Below are 16,810 nucleotides of genomic sequence, written 5' to 3'. Positions count from 1 at the left end.
GAAACTCCGTTGTTTGTCAGCTCTCCGCTGCACCACGTCACCAGCCCATCCATCCTCGCAGGTTCAGCCTCAACTCTTCATTTTCCCCAGACGCGTGCAAGCTCTCCGCTCCTTGAATCCATCGGCTGATATGGATCCTGAGAGAGACGTAGTTTTAGGATCAAGCAACTTGAGCTTTGTGTGTGCTGTCTCCTCATTGGTCTGTCATTCCTGTTCTCATGTGACGCCCATTGGCTGAGCCCAGCTCCTGCAGGGGCACCGATGGCTAAGGCGGGGCATTGGTCGTCGACTTTGTCAATGGGGACCCGCCCATATGCTGGTGCTCCAGGCCTGCACTGCGCTATCATGCACTTGATTTGAGTCAATTTGCAGTCGTGGCACCGCTACCTTGTGATTTTGGTGGATTTGATTTGCAATGGTGGTTTGTGATGTCGGTTTTGCAATGTTACTGGGAAATTTTGCACAGGAGGAGGCCATTCAGCCCATCATTCGTGCGCCACACCAATACAAGATTTAATAAATCCGTCAATACCCCTTCCCTTCGTGTGCAGCATTTTGGCTGCGACACTGGTACTCATTTTGACGATCTCGGAAGGATGACAGGCTGAATAAACCCCCTGGTGTTAATTCAGTGGAAACAGGGCTTGAACTCTGTACCCTAGGATCCCAAACCACCACCCGAACCGCAAAGCCAACACCATGTTGGTAAGTTGGTTGTGATGTTGAATGTTGCAAAGTGTGCATGGATGTGCTGCATAGAAGAGAGGATGGGAGAAGATGAGAAGAGAGGATATAAATGGAGAAGAATCACAAAGGGGTTTGAATCTTTCTGCACAATGAATTCCCCTTTTCACTGATACGAGGGGATTGGTAATTTATCTTGACAAAATAATCCATGTAATCCTTGTGATCCATGTAATCGTACACAAATATGCCTTATTATTCCTGTCCTGCATCTGACAAATGTTCATGTTCCTCCCGAAGCCTTTGACAATTCTTATATATACATACTAAAACTCTCATCTTGTATATATGTATGTATGTATGTATGTATGTTCCCAAAATACAGCTCAACACGATAGCACAAAAATTTTAGTGCCACCTCACTCACCATTCTCCTGCGCTGTGCATTCTCAAGTTTCGTTAAAATCGGGCAACGAAAGAAATTATTTGAAAAAAATCAATTCCCGATTCAGTCAAGTCCTCTTCGGGAGAATTTGATCAATGCAAACAACCTCAACGGTATAGTTCGCTGGAGCTATCTCTTTTTTTTCTTGAAATGATTTTTTTCATCAACCGCTGTCACAACGGGAACCCAATGGGTTCACGGGTCAGGAGAATTTGATCAATGCAAACAACCTCAGCGGTATAGTTCGCTGGAGCTATCTCTTTTTTTTTCTTGAAATGATTTTTTTCATCAACCGCTGTCACAACGGGAACCCAATGGGTTCACGGGTCGTCTGGTACAGTTTATTACTAAAACTCTCATCATGTAGGTATGTATGTATGTATGTTCCCAAAATACAGATAAAACGGGACATGATAGCGCAAAAGTTTTCGTGCCACCTTACTCACCTTTGCGAACAAGCTGAGTGGAGATTTGAGGAGTCTGGGTGCTTTGGGAGGTCCTGAAGAGTTGTGGAGTGCCTTCAAGACCACCGTCCTTGATGTTGCAGGTGGATGTCTTGGAAGTCACCGCAGGGCAAAGAAGAATTTTGTCTCTCAAGGGACACTGGATACCATTGACCAGAGTCGCAGGGCCAGGCTGAATGGCAGAGCTGAGCTGTTCAGGGAGCTGAGGCATAAAACTGTACGTGTGCTAGGGGTGGACAAGGAGGCCTTTGTGCGAGAAATCTGAGGGGGTAGAGCATCACCTGTGGTCAAGGGATTCTTGTCCTGCTTACAGGGGAATTTGCGCAATGCATTCATCCAAGCCCATCCCTCTGTGTACTGCAGTTAGAGCAGAGGGTGGTAGGCTCTTGACAGAGGAGTCCGAATTGAAGGCCCGCTGGGCAAGTTACTTTGAGCGGTTGTACCATGCTGATCCCCCAGCTGTCGAGTTGGACGTCAAGGTTGTTACAATCCCTGTTGCTAACCCTCCAATCAACTGTGGTCCACCTTCGCTTGTGGAAACACGGGCTGCGGTGAACCGGTTGAAATGGGGTAAAGCTCCAGGGATCTGTGGCATCCATGCCGAACTTCTCAAGGCTGGTGGAAATGCTGCACTCATGTCGTTGCATGCAGTTTTGTGCTCTGCCTGGAACACAGGCATCATCCCAACTGACTGGAAGAGGGGCCTTGTTGTCCCTCTCTGGAAAGGGAAGGGTGATCGCCAAGACTGCAACAACTACCGAGGGGTGACGCTGCCCTCAGTGCCGGGCAAGGTCTTTGCTCGGATAATTCTTGATGGGGTTCGCCACCATCTGCTTGAGCACCAGCGTCCAGAGCAGTCAGGCTTTACACCAAAGAGGTCAACGATTGACCCTATCCTTGCTATTCGGGTCCTCACCGAACGCAGACGAGAGTTTCGGCAGGGGCTGCTTATAGCTTATGATGATCTCTGTAAAGCGTTTGATTCGGTGAATCGGGATGAAATCTGGAGGATTCTTGGTCTTCGTGGGGTGCCACCAAAACTGATCGATCTGATGTCTGAACTCTACTCTGGTACTGAGAGTGCTGTGAGATGTGGTGGTACCATCTCTGACTTATTTCCAGTTCTTTCTGGAGTTCGTCAGGGGTGTGTACTGGCCCCCACTTTTCATCACTTGTTTGGACTGGATTCTGGGGAGGATGTCGGAGAGATCAAGCTGCGGTGCATCATTTGGGAATGTCAAGATCTCTGACCTTGATTTCGCAGATGATGCAGTCATCTTTGCGGAGACTTTAGATATCCTTTTAGGTCCCTCGAGGTGCTGAATGAGGAGTCAGAGCCGCTGGGATTACGGGTTTCCTGGGTCAAAACTAAGATCCAGGCTTTAAATGACATCTTGGATGCCGCTGTCCTCTCTGTGCCTGTTTGTGGTGAGGATGTTGAGGTCGTGGAGAGATTCACTTACCTTGGCAGTGATATTCATGTCTCTGCCGGCTGTGAGTCAGAGGTCAATCGACATCTGGGTCAGGCCTGGGGAGTCATGGATTCACTGGATAATGGGGTGTGGTGCTGCCAGTACCTGTGCGGGAGGACGAAAGTCCGAGTCTTCAGGTCCTTGGTGCTTTCAGTCTTGCTCTATGGATGCGAGAGTTGGACTCTGACCAAGAATCTGAGACGGAGACTTGATTCCTTTGGTACCAGGTCTCTTCGGCGACTCCTTGGCTTTCGCTGGTTGTACTTTGTGTCCATCGAGCGGTTGCTGAGAGAGACTCAAATGAGATTTGTTACCTGCATAGTCCGTGAGCGTCAGCTGCTGCTGTATGGACATGTGGCTCGTTTTCCTGACGCTGATCCTGCTCACCAGATTCTCTCAGTGAGGGAGTCTTGTGAGTGGAGGAATCCAATGGGCTGATCACGTGCCTCGTGGTTGCAGCAGGTTGATCGGCATACTCAAGGCGATGGGGATGAGCCAGGCATCTGCCTGGGGGATGGCCAGACGGAGGCACCTGGAGTACCGGCAGAAAGTGAACGCAGTGATGCGCTGCTCCGGCGCATGCTCCCTATTCCTGACCTGACCTTACTTCCCATTCTCCTGCGGTGTGCAGTATCAAGTTTCGTTCAAATCGGGCAACGAAAGAAATTATTAAAAAATCAATTCCCGATTCAGTCAAGTACTCTTCGAGATTATTTGATCAATGCAAACAACCTCAGCGGTGTAGTTCGCTGGAGCTATCTTTTTTATTTAATTTTATTTTATTTTTGAAATGATTTTTTTATCAACCGCTGTCACAACGGGAGCCCAACGGGTTCACGGGTCTTCTCGTATATTTTAAAGTTACGTCAAACCTTTTGTTTGTTTTTCGTTTATAAATGTGTTTTTATTATTTTCATTGTTGAAAATTGCTTTTGATTTTTTTTTTTTTTTTTTTGGGGATACTATTAATTGGCTAACCATTTCTCCCACAGGTCGTTTTCCAAAACCCAACACAGAACAAAGAAACCCAGAAGCGAACCCAAGTGCTGGTCTTATGGAGTCTTCCATCTCTGGCATAACATTGCCCAATCGCAAGCTTTCACACAACACCAGGCACAGGAGGGAATCAAACGCAAATGGTATCTATTAATGTCAGACAAAGTGTATAAATTGCAATGCTGTGGCCCATGAAAGGATTGGAACGCATGCTGTACTGACAGGCAGTGCGGTGGTGCGGAGGGGGGTGTGTATGAGAACAGGGCAGGTATGGTAGGGGCAGGTTGACATTGTGGGAAATAGTTAAGCACAATGGGTAAATGAGAAAAGCAGGGGGGGTAAAGGTGTGGGTTAGATATGTGGGACAACTATTTGATGGAAGCAAGCCTATGTTTTTAATTGCAATTGGATAGTGGTGGGTTCTGACAGACACCAAATCAGTGTCGTGATGTTTTGTTCGCAGCATCCAAACAAATTGTTCGTGGATCTGCTGTTGAAGACAAGCGGGACGTGCCCGATGCTTTGGATGGCGGTGCACAGAAGCGCAAGTCACCAGTTGCCACTTTACCACCCCAGGGATTGCAGAAAAAGAGGTATGGCCAGTGGAGAAATTTATCTTTTAATTTGTTTTCTCTAATGCTTGTCACCATCTTGCTGAGATCACTGTGGGCTGTTTTAAACTGATATTACGTACTTAAGAAACGTCTCCCAAGAACCCACAGGACTTGTAATGTGAAAAATGCTTCTTGCTGAGCATACATGTGGAGGATAATAAATGGTGAACGAAACAAATTGATGCACAGATGGATTCCTGGACTACTTCCACCACAAAGTACAAATGCTAAAAACAAGGTTGTTTTTTGTGGGGGGGGTTAGAGGAAATTGATTATATGTCCACACATAAATGTATGTGTTAAAAATTGAATAAATAAATGAGAGTATGTGTAAATGAGGACTAAAAAAATCACCAGAGGCGAAAAGATGAGTTTAAAACTTGGAAGGTGCTGTGTACCCAGAGTATAGCGGGTCCTTAACAGCATTTTGAATTATCTCTTTTAAAACGTTGGATTTTGTAGCTTTGTGGCCAAATGTCCGAATGACGACATGGGAAACTAGAACTGCACTCGGTAGAGCGCATACCTCTGCATGACTGAGCAGTTTGTTTTCTATGCCATTGATACGCCGGATCTGGATCCAGACCTGATCCGAGATCTAATTCGTTTGTTTGTCGCCTTAGCAACTCATCCACCAAGTTTTGTCATCCGCTCACAATGTTTCGACATTGTGCTGTATATCATTTTTGGCCGCATCTCTCATTTGTGAATAATCACTTAAAAAATTGTAGTCTGGATTTTCGGCAAAATCTAATTGATTCGTCCTTGTCACACACCCAACCTATCCACCAAGTTTCGTCCCAATCTGTCCATAACTTTTTGAGATATCCTGCTGACAGACAAACAAACATACAGGGCTGAATACGTAACCGCGAACCACCTTCACAGGGTTGGGGGACGGTGGTGGGGGACGGTTCCAGAGGTAACGAGAACATAAAAGCTGACATTGGGAGTCATAGACAGCAGCGTAGACGTCTTGATTGCACCCGGAGCTGAGTGAACAGAGAACAATCGATCTTGTCAGTGCCTGTTGTTATCCCAGGAAATATTCCCCTTTTTCAGGGGATGGTAAGGAAGCCATCCATACGTGATCACGTACACACTATGCGACATGGGAGACTCTCACAGACGTTTCTTCAACAGAGCTTTTCCACGCTTGGGCCCGTCATTTTTAAACCCCTCACAGAAAAAACTTTTGATCCGAGGAATTGATATTTTGGAACTGTCCTCCCCCCAAGCCCACCTGTATCAACCTGTTGGTTCCACTGGGTTAGCCCATTTACTACAAAGTTTCCCCCTAAATGGCACAGTGCTGCCAGCCTCCTGGATAAGCCAGCCCACAAAATGACACGCAGCACAACTGCCTCCTCTGTAACAAATCGTACAATCACAACCTTTGACCTTGAAGGAAAGAACTGGCTGGACCTTCTAGCAACTTCCAGTATACTCTAGATTCAAGAAAGTCATTTGGTTCGTTCTTTGTAGAGGATTAGACGAAGAGTGTGGAAGCGCCATTGTCCAGGCACACGAGGGCTCCTTGATGAAATTCATCGGATGATTCTTTCACGCGGACTTTTAATGATGAAAACAAGTGGTATCATCAAAACGTGTCATCTTCACGTTTGTTTGTCACTCTTATTAGCTTGGATGGCGGGGGTAATTAAATGAACAAACAGCTCTGTTTATCTGTGAGCAGGATATCTCAAAAAGTTATGGATGGATTTCGGAAGAAATTTGGTGGACAATTTGGATGTGTGACGAGGACGAATTGATTCGATTTTGCCCCGGATACGAGAATTTTTAAGTGATTCTTCACCATTCAGATGTGGTGCCAAAATTGAAATATATATATATATATATATATATATCTCAAAATAGCTTGAAGTTTTCAAAAAGTTGTGGGCAGGTTATGACCAAACTTGGTGGATGAGTTGGGTAAGTGACAATAATAAGCCGATTTGATTTTGGAGATCCGGATCCAGATCCAGCCCATCAGTGGGATACAAAACGTAAACTGATCAGCCTGCTTGAGGTATGCGCTCTACCGGGTGCCGTTCGAGTTTCTCGGTGGTTTGCCGGCATTGCAGAAAATCTGAACGGATTGTAATGCAAAACGGTGGCCTCTCGATTTATTTTCCCCGTTGGTACCTGGACCGCACAGCGCTTCATGTCGTAATCGATCATCACATGATGTTTCTCAGTAGTTAATGAAGTGGTTGCATGCGGGACAAATGGTTCTTCCTGATTTGGTGCACTTGTAAAGATAATCGAGGTTGCAAGCATTGGGTGCCACTTGGGGCCGAAGTGTGATTATAATGCTGTCGGAGTTGCGGGCTTGTGATTTGGAGAGAAGCAAGTTTGCACCAGGGACCATGCTGTAGCCGTTGTGCTTATTGATTTTAATGGCATGCCTGGTGCACAGATGTGCTACTAATAACAAGTGGGGCGTTTGGAGATGCAGGCACAACGTGTCCAATGGAGCACAGGAAATGCATTATGTATCTCTTATTGTAAGAGAGATTATGAAAGCAATGTAGTTCATTGGATAAGATTGTTTGGCATGTTTGATTCGTTGATGAAAGCCATTCAACTTTTTGAGGATGTTTTGAATGGTTCCATCATTATGATTTCATCAAATATGCAGATTATATACATGGCAAAAGGTGAATGTCCTGGAGACGAGTGCGTGTACCTCCAAGCTGTCTGGCCAGGGTTCGAATCTCGTCTGAGCTAACAACTGTCATCTCAGTGCTTCACAGGCAGGGTGCCTGGTGTTGGCTTGATGGTTAAGGTGGCTGGCTTACGATCTTCTCGGGTCTTGAGTTTGTACCCCTATCGTGCCGTTGAAATAACACCAAGTGCGTTGACTGAGCCTGTCATCCTTCCGAGGTCAGCAAAATGAGTGCCAGCTAACTGGTAACGGGCACTGATTGCATCGGTGACACAGCTGTGCTTCCAGGAAATGATGCAACCAGCAGCCATATGCTGCATACAAAAACAACAACAGGCAGGGTGACTTAACAATGTTTGTGCCGTCCCTCAGGTAGGTGTTAAGCTGGCTTTCCGTCTGCTGACATTAGTTGGTGGACGTTAAAGATACCAACCACAGTGTCTTTCGCAAAGAGTAGGCAAGGTCTCGCCAGCATCCTGAACAAATTCTAAATTCCTGCCCTAACTTGAGTCGAATATCCAGCCTGGCCGTCCCGTTTGTGAAAGACTTGTGCCAAGCTTCCCCCAGCCAACTGCACAAGAACATCTGAATAATTGTGACCGTCGAAGGAGACACAAGGTGAAAGGTCGATAAATATGCTGCGTCAGTGGCGACCCATCCAAGACTGTGCTCCTTAGCCAAATGAAACTGCCTTGGCAGCCCTGTGTGTCTCACGGTGTGAAAGGAATGGTACGTATGTTGTATGTTTGTGTGTATGTATAATGTATATGTGTGTACATTTGAAAAATTATCGGACAAAAAACAGGGCTGGCCTGATCTTCACAATTTTTCACACTTGGTGGTGGTACCCAGGGTCAGGTCATGGGCACAAATAAAAAAATTACAAGGGGGACGGGGGAGCCAACTTGCCAATTCACGTGAAGGGAGCACGTTTTTCTCGTTGTACAAATACGAGGCCTTCAAAAAGTGGTCTTCGTCATAGTTCAAGTGTTGCATCTAAAAGTCTTGCATCCAGCAGTAACTCGCGTCAGAGTTCCGTGCATACCAGTACGCGGGATCCATTCCAGGATGCTAGGCACAAAATCCAGTTCAAAAAGTCCTTTGTGACGAGCGATTTAGTGAAGCACACATAACTTGGCAGAGGTTAAAAACAAAAACAAATGAAGAACAGTCAATAACAATGAAAGCTGCATTCCATTTGTAAGGTTGAGTATCTGTGTGATGATTCGATACAATGAGAAGGGATGCCTGTCTTCGTTGCTATCAACTGGAAGGTAGTAAAATTATTATTTAGTATTATTATTACCTCCACCACCGAAGGTGAGGGAGGTTATGTTTTCACCCCTTTCTGTCTTTGTTTGTGTTTGCTTGTTTGTTTGTTTGTCTGTGTGCAGGATATCTCAAAAAGTTGTGGACGGATTCGGATGTAACTTGGTGGACAGGTTGGGTGTGTGACAAGGACGGACCGATTTAGATTTTGATTTTTGGTGAAGATCCAGATCTGGACCCGGATACGAGAATTATTTAAATTTTAAAGTTATTCTTCACCATTGAGAGATCGGGGCAAAAACGGTATAAAACACGATATGTCAAAAAGTTGTTGACTGATTCGGATGAAACTTGGTGGATACGTTGGGTGTGTGCCAAGGAAGAATTGATTCGATTTTGGTGAAGATTCGAATCCAGATCTGGATACGATAATTATTTGATTTCTAAAGTGATTCTTTACCATTGAGAGATAGAGCCAAAAACGAAATAGTAGTGTACAGCATGATATTTCAAAAATGTATTGGGCCCGATATGTTCTGCTGGATCAGGCATTACGTGACAAAGATACGCGCTCCACTGAGTGCCCTTCTCGTTGTTGTTATTATTATTGGCATCGACCAAAGCACTTTAATTTTGGTTAACTGGAATTGTTTTTCTTTATTTTAAGCAGACCTCTACCTCAATTGTAATTTTCTGTTGTCCATAACATCCACATGTATAGCCAATGGGAAGCAGTCCTAATTTATGCTCCTCTTTTGCTGCAACGAAGGGTTAACACCTGAAACGTCAACGTCTCCTTGCTTCGCGAGGTGCAGTTATAGCATACCTCAATCGACGTCCTGTTGATTCCATCCATTGTTCTTCCTGTCCACCGACGCAGATCGACACCAGCCTTCATCATAAGCAGGACTAGCTATCCATTCCACCACATTCAGTTCTCATTTATAATGTGAAACGTGCCATTTGAATTTTCTTTTTGAACTTTGGCGAAGCATCACATCCTACAGCAAAATGAATCTGAGCAAATAAATGTATTATTTATACTCTTGTGACATTTTTCAAACATGGTTCCTCTATTTATTATTTTATTTGCGGCTTGCCTGTGTGCATTTCACATTCTCCATGGGTTGGATAATGGCAGGCTGTGGGTTATATTGCATCTTTTTATTGACATTGTGTTCAACGCATCGGCTTGCTCATGATTTACGGGTGTTTTTGTAACGGTGTGTGTGGTGTGTATCTGAGGGTAAGTGAATCTCACTGTCGCTCTCGGTGGATGCCTGTAATACAATTGTATTGTGCGCTTTATTACAGGGGCAAGTTGTGTCATCGGTTGAGCACTCAGGACCTGACTTCCCTGTGTGTGATGCTATTAATTGTGCTGTAAAGATGGCCGACGCACCACAACATTGTACCGTTGGGGCTCGGAGAGGTGTCAACAGGTGTTTGCTGAGTGAAGGTAGCAAAACGTGTTACATTCTTAGGAGAATGACTGCACAATATGGTGTGAGCTATACATCGCAGAAAATGTGTAAAGATGCTGTGAACAGGTTCAATAACGACAGATGACATTGACGGGTCCTCGGTAAAAGCATACGCTGGTTGCGTGGACCGTTGTTTTCAAAACCGTTTGCACACATTTTTCTCTGACGTACAGTTCGTGACATGTTGTGCAGTCATTCTCCCAAGTCTGTCACTTGCTTTGACACCTTCACTTCAGCAACTAGAGAGTTCAGAGAACACGACAACCTGTGCAGTGTTTAAGTGTATACTTCAATTCAAATAAAAATAATGATCGTTTTTAAAAAATAATAATTCCCGAAGTTTAGTGCTATTGAAGCAGTCTTATACACCACCTTATTTAACATGTGCAAGTACTGGTGAACGGAAGGGGTTTGAAAGTGACAAAAGGTGATTTGTGTTCTTCAGTGTTTAAGTATCTATAATTCCAGGTGTGTGTGTGTGTGTGTGTGTGTGTGTGTGTGTGTGTGTGTGTGTGTGTGTGTGTGTGTGTGTGTGTGTGTGTGTGTGTGTGTGTGTGTGTGTGTGTGTGTGTGTGTGTGTGTGTGTGAGACACTGCTGTTTCTCAACAACCACTGGTCCGATCTGATTGAAACTTGCCAGGTATATTGCTCAGGACCTGAGGATGTGCCTTTTCAAGGTTTGATATTAATCGGACAAGTGCTTCCCAAGTTATGGCCATTTATTTACCAAGCAATGACTACACGTGGCTGCGTAGGCCGGTGCGCAGCCAGCCGACGATATCACGGGCCGTGCCGGTTACGATGGGGAAAGGGCGCCATAGTTACCGTGGCAATGGTCAATGGCAGCGAATGTCATGGCAAGCAAAGACAGGGAGGTAAACTTGATTTTAATTTGGATTTTAATCAACTCTGTGTGGAAGTATCACAGCAGTTGTTACTTCAATGTAAGCGATAATTCGTGGAATGCATGTGAACATTCCGTACGGCACGCACTACTTCCGGATAGTGATGACTTACTGTATTCTAATAATTTGTCGATTTCTTATGCGCATTTATAGATAAACGCAATTCCCCAATCCAGTCGTCTTTTATGAGAGCAAAGGAACGGCCTATGTGGTTGTTTGAAAAAAAATTTTTTTTTTTGGTTTGCACGTATGGCCACGCACATACAGGCATGCACGTACGAGCACGCAAGAGCAAAGGAATGGCCTGTGGTTGTTTCTGGCACGCGATTTGAGTTTTTTTTTGTTTTTTTTTTGCACGTGTGGCCACGTATGTACGGGCACACACATACGGGCACGTACTAGTATAATTCAATTTAAATACAATAAAAATTGTAAAAGTTGTATAAATAAATTAATTCTCGAATTTACCACTATTTTAACGCCGTTGATATTGTCAATTGTATCATCCCATGTCACATGTTACAGTAGTTATTCATGGCTTTTTTAATAGCTAGTACGAGTACACTGAACGGATCGGAACACAACAGGACAAAAGGAACAGTTTGGGGGGGGGGAATCCAACAGCAGAGTTTAAGGCCAAGATCAAAGCAAACTTGACAAACAATGGGTGTGGGGAGGAATGAATGAGTGGAGGTTAGCGGTGATCCTGGATTTAGATAGTTTAACCAGAAGGGGGTTGATTGTGGACCATTGTTCTGTGAGCCATGCAGAAACTATGGAGGGTGAGGGGAGATGACAAAATACGGAAAGAGCAGAGAGTGCAAGACCATGAAGGAGGCGGCAGAAGAATGATTTTCAATTTTGTTTCACTCGCAGACGGAGTAAAAAATAATAATTATCTCGTTCCTTTGCGTATGCGTGATCGGGACAAATTCAGTGAGAAGGTACGATAAAATAGCAGGTTTGTTTTCCGATTCCTATTCCTGTTCCGATTTGTGTTCAAAATTTTTCGTTCAATTTAAATAAGTTGTTCCTCGATCATAAACTAACGTTTACAAACACAGACAGACAGACGGATGGATGGAGGGACATGAACCAATTGCTTAACGCTGCTTTTCGCTTCACGTGTGTGGGGTAAAAATGTGATGCACCCTTGTGGTGGGGCAGCCATCTTGCATAGCACGATTACCAACATCACACTACAGTGCTGTACAATTGTTTTGCACACATGCACTATAGTGACAGTAAAAGTACGTGTGCATGTGTCTTTTTAACTTTCTCGGTAACTTTTAGCCTTTCAAGGGTTTTGTTTTTCACCCTGATCATGTACAAGTGTGATTTACAAGCTTTATATACTAGTGGGGTTTGCTTACACATTGTAAACAATAAAGAACTAGAGGGGGAGCACTCGGCAGACTCTACTGAACCACGATTGAAGAAACTAAACTAGATCAACGCGCATGTAGAAATGTCCAAAAAAAAAATCGACATTTATTTGAAAAAAAGTTGCAAATTTTTTTGGGTTCGAAATCACTCAAAACATGTAGAAATGCAAAAAAAAAATTCAAATAAAATCGAAATTTTTTTGAAAAAAAGTTGCAAAATTTGTTTGTTTTTTTTCTCCAACAAATTTTTTTTTTTTTGCTTGGAAATCACTAAAAACATGTAGAAATGCAAAAACAAAAATTCAAATATTTTTTCAAAATGGCCGCCATAGCGGCCATATTGGACTTTGGACCAAGTCCAAAATCGAATGGCATGATCCTTGGACCATACCTCATCCCCCCCACCAAGTTTCGTCGAAATCCGTCCAGGAGTTTTTCCGTAATACTGTTCACAAACAAACAAACAGACAAACAGACAAACAAACGGGTGAAAACGGTAACCTCCGTCCATCTTCGATGGTGGAGGTTAACCATGCTTCCCCATTGTCTTGGATTGCTCACCTGCATTCATTTTCATTTATTTTTTGGATCGTATAAATTCCTTTAAAAATCTTCTTCTCCAGACACACCAGTCAGAATGCGACCAAATTTGAGTTTCAGGCAGGAGCGGGACGCTCTGCGGAGGAGGGCGGGAGCGCGACGCTCTGCGGAGGAGGGCGGGAGCGAGGAAGGACTGGAGCGGGACAGGTTCGTGGAGGGGATGCGAGATAGGGAGGGAGAGAGGGCAGGAGCTGGACAGGTTGGCGGAGGGCGGGAGCGGTACAGGTCTGCGGAGGGGACGGGGAGGGTGGGAGCGGGACAGCTCTGGGGAGGGCGGGAGCTGGACAGGTCAGCAGAGGGGACGGGGAGGGCGGGAGCTGGACAGATCCGTTTTCCTCGTCTTTTTTTTACAGATGGTGCACTGAAAGATGGCAAGGGTGAAAAATGCAAAAAAAATTACCTGTGCAGCTTGATGAGAGGAGGCAAATACAAGTAATTTGAGTTTTACATGAGATTTGAACAACTGTATAAATAGGAAGAGAAAGTGTTTCAAGGATGAAGGCCAGAAAATACGAGTGTATTATTATCTCTTGTATGTATTTTACATCATGAGTGGATGAATTGATGTTTTTTTTTATTTATTTTATAATCAAATGAAATATTGACTGAGGGAGTACGTTGGTGGGAAGGTTGTTGTTGTTGTTGTTGTTGTTGTTGTTGTTGTTGTTCTTGTGTTTGTTTGCTTGCTTGCTTGCTTTAGCCATTCTTTGTTCCAATTGAAATTGCATGATCGTAATCTCTTTGGTTAATTTTCAGTAATTATTAATTTTGGAAACGGATGCTTGTAGTAACTAAGAAGGTAAGTTTATGTTGACACATTATATTCACGATTTAGCCTTGTTACAACTCAACTAAGATTGTATGGCCACCTCTCCTCCCTCCCCCTTAACCAATAAACCCTCACAATGACTTGGGTTTTTTTTGAGCAGAGTTTTTATGTCCAATCAAATTTTATTTCCAGGAGATAAGTTATCTCATTTCATTTGAATGTAATTCTTATTGGCCAAAAACCAAGTAAACATGTATTTGAGGATTATTCGGTACTGAAAGCAAACTCTATCACACAATCCAAATTGCTTTTTGCTGCTGCTTGTCTACCTTCATTCCTGTTTCAAGAATCATTGACTGCCTGGTGGTTGTAAGTCAGCTTTGTGCCTTTTAATTAGGTTTTGGCTTTTGTAATCTGAAATTGCATTTATGTCAAGATTCTTTGCTTAACCCTCTTTCCCTCTTGCTTGGCTACTGGATTTTGAGGAAAACCTTATCGGGCTGTAAATTGATTTCTGGAGAGACCTTACATACACGACACCTTCTTAAGCTTCAGCCACTCACTTTGTAGTGCAGGCTCGGGAAAGCATGCAAAACTTTATTCTTCCGGATTGTGAACAGAACGTATTGACGTTGCCAGCCTCCTGCCCTTTTCTGTGTGAGCAGGCGATCATCATCCGATGAGGGTCAAAGCTCCGCTTCGCCATCTGCATGCGAGACGGTGCATTTGCCACTTCGGAGAAGTGGAAAACAGGTATTCCTCATTGCAAACCTTTCTAATGAAATGCAGCCCAGGTTCCTGGAAATGGGGAGGGTGCCGAGAGCTTTTGAGAAGGTGTTGATGAGATGACACCTTTTTTTATGGGAGCATGGGATTTTCTTCTTCTTTTGTGTTTTTGTTTTTTTTTGCGAACGTACACTTTTCCCTCCTCTCTGCACAATCAACAGCACAAAGAGGATGGAAGTGCATGCTAATTTGCGTTGGAATCCATGTCGGATTTCCCAAATGCATTTTATTGCAGGGTTTGTAACCTTCTTCCACTTGAACCTCTTGTGCCGTCAGACAAATGAACGAAATGTATGCTTGATTAAAACCCTGCAAACGATCTTTGTGAAATGGAACCGCACCGAAAAGTCTGCACTGATGACATGCATAACGGATGCATCCATGTGTTCCTCTTTTTTTTTTTGCATTTCCCCTCTTTTGCCATTTTGAGATTATCCGTACGAATGTGTTTGTGCACAAACAATCGGGTGTGCCTGTTTCAGGGAAAGGAACATTGTTTACGGGATCTCGTAATCTTCTTAATTGTATCGTTGCTGTGCTGATGCGATTGGGGCATATCCACATCGACCCGGCAACACCATTGCCTGCATTTTTTTTGTTGTTGTTATTTATATTCACCTTCAACAAGGTTTAAAAATTGCATTGTTATTGATGGGGAAAAAAATTTCAATCCTTTTACTCCTTTATCACATTCTCCAGCCATGGTTAACCATTGGAAGGATAGAGGATTAAATATTTTTGTTTTCTAAGGTTTCCTTATGCTTGTGGTGCAGTAGTTTTATTCCATGCTGATGCGTACTCATGAAGTGTGGAAAACTGTTTCAAAGGTAAATTTGTGCCTCTGATTTTGGTGGGCCTGGGATATGCAGGCCCCTGTTTTGGTTGGCCCGTCCTGCTTGGCCACCGGTTTTGTTGGGCCTGGGCAGTGGAGGCACATTGGTTTTGGTGATTCCAGGCCATGTGAGCACCAGTTTTGGTTGGCATGGGCGCTAGTTTTAGTCGGCCTGGGCCATGCCGGTTCTTGTTTTGGTGGGCCCAGGCCAGGTGGATATTGGTTTTGGTGGGCCGAGGCTAGTTTTGGTGAGTGTGGGTGCCGTTTTTTTGGATCTTGTGCCGTTGGGGCTCTGGTTTTGGTTGGTCGAGTCCATCCGGATGCTGGTTTTGGTGGACCCAGGCCACATGGGCTTCGGTTTTTATTGACCGGGGCTGCGAGGACTGCAGTTTTGTTGGGCCTGGGCCAAATGGGTGTCAGTTTTGGTGGGTTTGAGCCATGCAGTCACTGGTTTTGCTGGGCCGTCACCATATGGGTACCAATGTTCGTTACCCCTGACTGTGTGGGTTCCTGTTCTGGTAGGCTTGGGCCATGCGGGCACTAGTTCTTGTGCCCCCAGGTTGTGGGTGCCAGTTCTGGTTGGCCCAGGTCTCACGGACACTGGATGTAGTGAGTCCGTGCCACACGGAAGCCAGTTTTGTTGGGCTCTGGCTATGCCAATGCTGGTTTTGGTGGGCTGAGACCATATGGATGCCAATGTTGGTTAACCCTAGCCATGTAGGCTCCGGTTCTGGTGGACCCAGGCTGCGGGCGCCGGGTTTGGTCAGCCCGGGCCAAGAAGTTCTTGTGTTGGTGGGTCCAGACAATGCGGCCACTTGTTTTGTGGGCCCAGGACCATATTGGTGCCAACTTTGTAGGCTCCGCTTCTGGTCAGCTTGGGAGCCTGGACTCTGTGGACACCAGTTCTGGTGGGCCCGGGCCACTCGGTTCCTAGTTTTGGTGGGCCTGGGCCAGGCAATTGGCGGTTTTGGTGGGTCCAGGCAATGCAGGTACTGGTTTTGGTGAGCTGGGACCGTATGGGCACCATTTCTGCTTGCTCTGGCCACGTGGGCTCCGATTCTGGTTTCCTCGGGCAGTACAGGCATCATTTCTCGTAAGCCCGTGCTGTATGGGTGCCAGTTCTGATGGGCCTGGTTAGTCTGTCACCAGTTTTTTTGATAGGTCCAGCCAATGCACGTGGGTCATTCCATGTCAAATCAGCAAAGAATCTGCCGTCATCTCTCAGATTTTTGTTAAACTTTGGGAACCAATTGGGACCCATGAAAAACGGCAAGAACTCAAATATTTTTGCTAACAGCCTCTTAATTAGTGAGATACAGACTAACAAACTTTGGACTAATTAGCACGACGTCGCGAATTCAAATGGCCATATCTCTAAAAGTATAACACCTAGAGAGCTGGTTTTGGTGTCATTTTAAAGGTATTTTCATGCCC

General features: G+C 44.8%; 1 protein-coding gene across 4 annotated transcripts in view; it reads left to right on the top strand.

Moving 5' to 3' along the window:
• Positions 1-16,810, top strand: part of LOC147012180 (uncharacterized) — a 142,945-nt gene that overhangs the window by 114,654 nt on the left and 11,481 nt on the right. For all 4 annotated transcript variants that reach the window (XM_085855957.1, XM_085855958.1, XM_085855959.1 and 1 more), the window contains 3 exons: positions 4,058-4,204; positions 4,525-4,654; positions 14,424-14,511. In XM_085855957.1, the coding sequence (XP_085712083.1) occupies positions 4,058-4,204; positions 4,525-4,654; positions 14,424-14,511 (365 nt within the window). The remainder of the gene's footprint in view (positions 1-4,057; positions 4,205-4,524; positions 4,655-14,423; positions 14,512-16,810) is intronic.

This window comes from Eptatretus burgeri, chromosome 15 (genome assembly GCF_056783735.1).
Source record: "Eptatretus burgeri isolate ZD-2024b chromosome 15, Ebu_testis_v1, whole genome shotgun sequence".
In the NCBI taxonomy this organism is placed as follows: domain Eukaryota; kingdom Metazoa; phylum Chordata; class Myxini; order Myxiniformes; family Myxinidae; genus Eptatretus; species Eptatretus burgeri.
This window is presented reverse-complemented; position numbering and strand designations above follow the sequence as displayed.